The 1,521-nt window shown below is 61.9% G+C and overlaps 1 protein-coding gene across 1 annotated transcript in view; it reads right to left on the reverse strand.

Annotated features, from left to right (window-relative positions):
* The window catches only part of GGTG_14197 (hypothetical protein), a gene marked incomplete at its 3' end in the record, with an annotated part of 2,095 nt that extends 574 nt beyond the window's left edge, over positions 1-1,521 (reverse strand). The window contains exons 1-2 of the mRNA XM_009232124.1: positions 1,007-1,521; positions 435-944 (exon numbers count right to left, since the gene is read on the reverse strand). Of these exons, the coding sequence (XP_009230388.1) occupies positions 435-944; positions 1,007-1,489 (993 nt within the window). The 5' untranslated portion in view covers positions 1,490-1,521. The remainder of the gene's footprint in view (positions 1-434; positions 945-1,006) is intronic.

Consider the following 1,521-nt stretch of genomic DNA (forward strand, 5'->3'; position numbering starts at 1 on the left):
TCGGACTTTTTTCAGCACCAAGAAGATTGTTCTGTATTCTCTCCTTCTCCTCTCCGGAAATTCTGTGCCACAGGCTGCCCTTATAGCACATGAGCCCTGTATATGCTTAAGAATGCCCTGCGGCTGACACGAATGCCTTGCGGCTGACAGGATGAATAATATAGACTGGTGCAGGTGCAAACACACAAACACTAAGAACAAGGCCGGAAAAAAATAGCCCAATGCCTTCCGCCGCCCGCCTAGAAAAAAAACCGCAACGCACCTCGTCGTCATTGCTGCCCACCCACCACCAGTTGGATCATCCCCGTAGTTTCCCGGGTTTGGTTGGCCATCGAGAGGAAGCAGAGTGGCCGAATAGGATCTCGCCAGTGTTGATGCATCTCTCGCCTAAACACCAATCACGGCCTATCAAGCAACCCCCCTTGGGAATGTACGGGGACCGCAGACTTGGAAACCTCGGTAGGCTCGTCATTTCCCAGCTCGGCCTCGCGGTACGCAATGTCGGCCCACACCCTCCAATGCAGGATCCCCAGGTGCGCAAGGCGCGTCGCCATGTTTTCGACGCCATGCTCCTCGCGGGCGCCACCATTTCTGCCGCTGCCATCCCTATAAACCTGGAGGAACGGCGGCTGGGCAGCGGCGCCGCCGGCCCCCTCCCTGGACGAGGACGACGTCGCCACGACGCCGCCGGGCCCGCTATGCAGTCTGCTCCCCATCGCGGCCGAGAACAGGCCCAGGCCCGAGAGGTTCTTGTACTCGCGGACGCGGCCGGCCAGCTCGGCGAATAGCTTGGAGTGGAACGCCTGCTCGGCCTCCCGGAACTGCTCGCTCTGGCAGTTGGACAACCACAAGTCGAGCTTGCGCTCAATTGTCGGCAGCATGTCGAGCGGCGCCTCGGTCGAGCGCAGGATCTGCAGCGCCACGTCGGGCCCAGCCCCCTCCACCTGTGCGCCGCGCTCGACGCCGGCGCGGCTGTCTGCACGAGGTCGACAAGAGACGCGTAAACCTTCTTTGAACTTGCCCGTGCGTCGGCCGAGTCGAGCGCCGGGTTTGACGGTGCAGGAGGGAATATGCAGGCCGATGTCCGTGGCGAAGACGCGGCCGAGCCGGCCAGGCTCGAGGGCCGCGAGGGCGATGTGTTGAAGTCGAAGTTGATGGATGACCGGTTGGAGCGGGAGCGTGAAGAGCCGTCGTCGTCCAGCACGTAAGACGGCACCGAAGTCGGCGGCAGGAGGCTGCTGCCAAAGGAGGTTGGCATCGCCTGCGCGATCTTCGAGACGCGCTCAAGATCATCGTACAGCTTCATGCACATGTCCAGGCAGATGGCGTCAACCGCGTCCGAGCTGAGCTTCTCCAGCCGGTCGTGGTCGAAGAGGAAGGTGCCGGGGAAGCGGTAGGTGCCGTCAAAGTGGTCGTAAGCCGCCGACGGCAGGATCAGGCGCGAGATGCCGTAAAAGAAGCCAGCCATGTCGCCCAGCCCCTGCTGCATGTCCGACGGCGTATCTATGCCCGAGTACTGGC

Source organism: Gaeumannomyces tritici (assembly GCF_000145635.1).
Source record: "Gaeumannomyces tritici R3-111a-1 unplaced genomic scaffold supercont2.172, whole genome shotgun sequence".
Taxonomy (NCBI): domain Eukaryota; kingdom Fungi; phylum Ascomycota; class Sordariomycetes; order Magnaporthales; family Magnaporthaceae; genus Gaeumannomyces; species Gaeumannomyces tritici.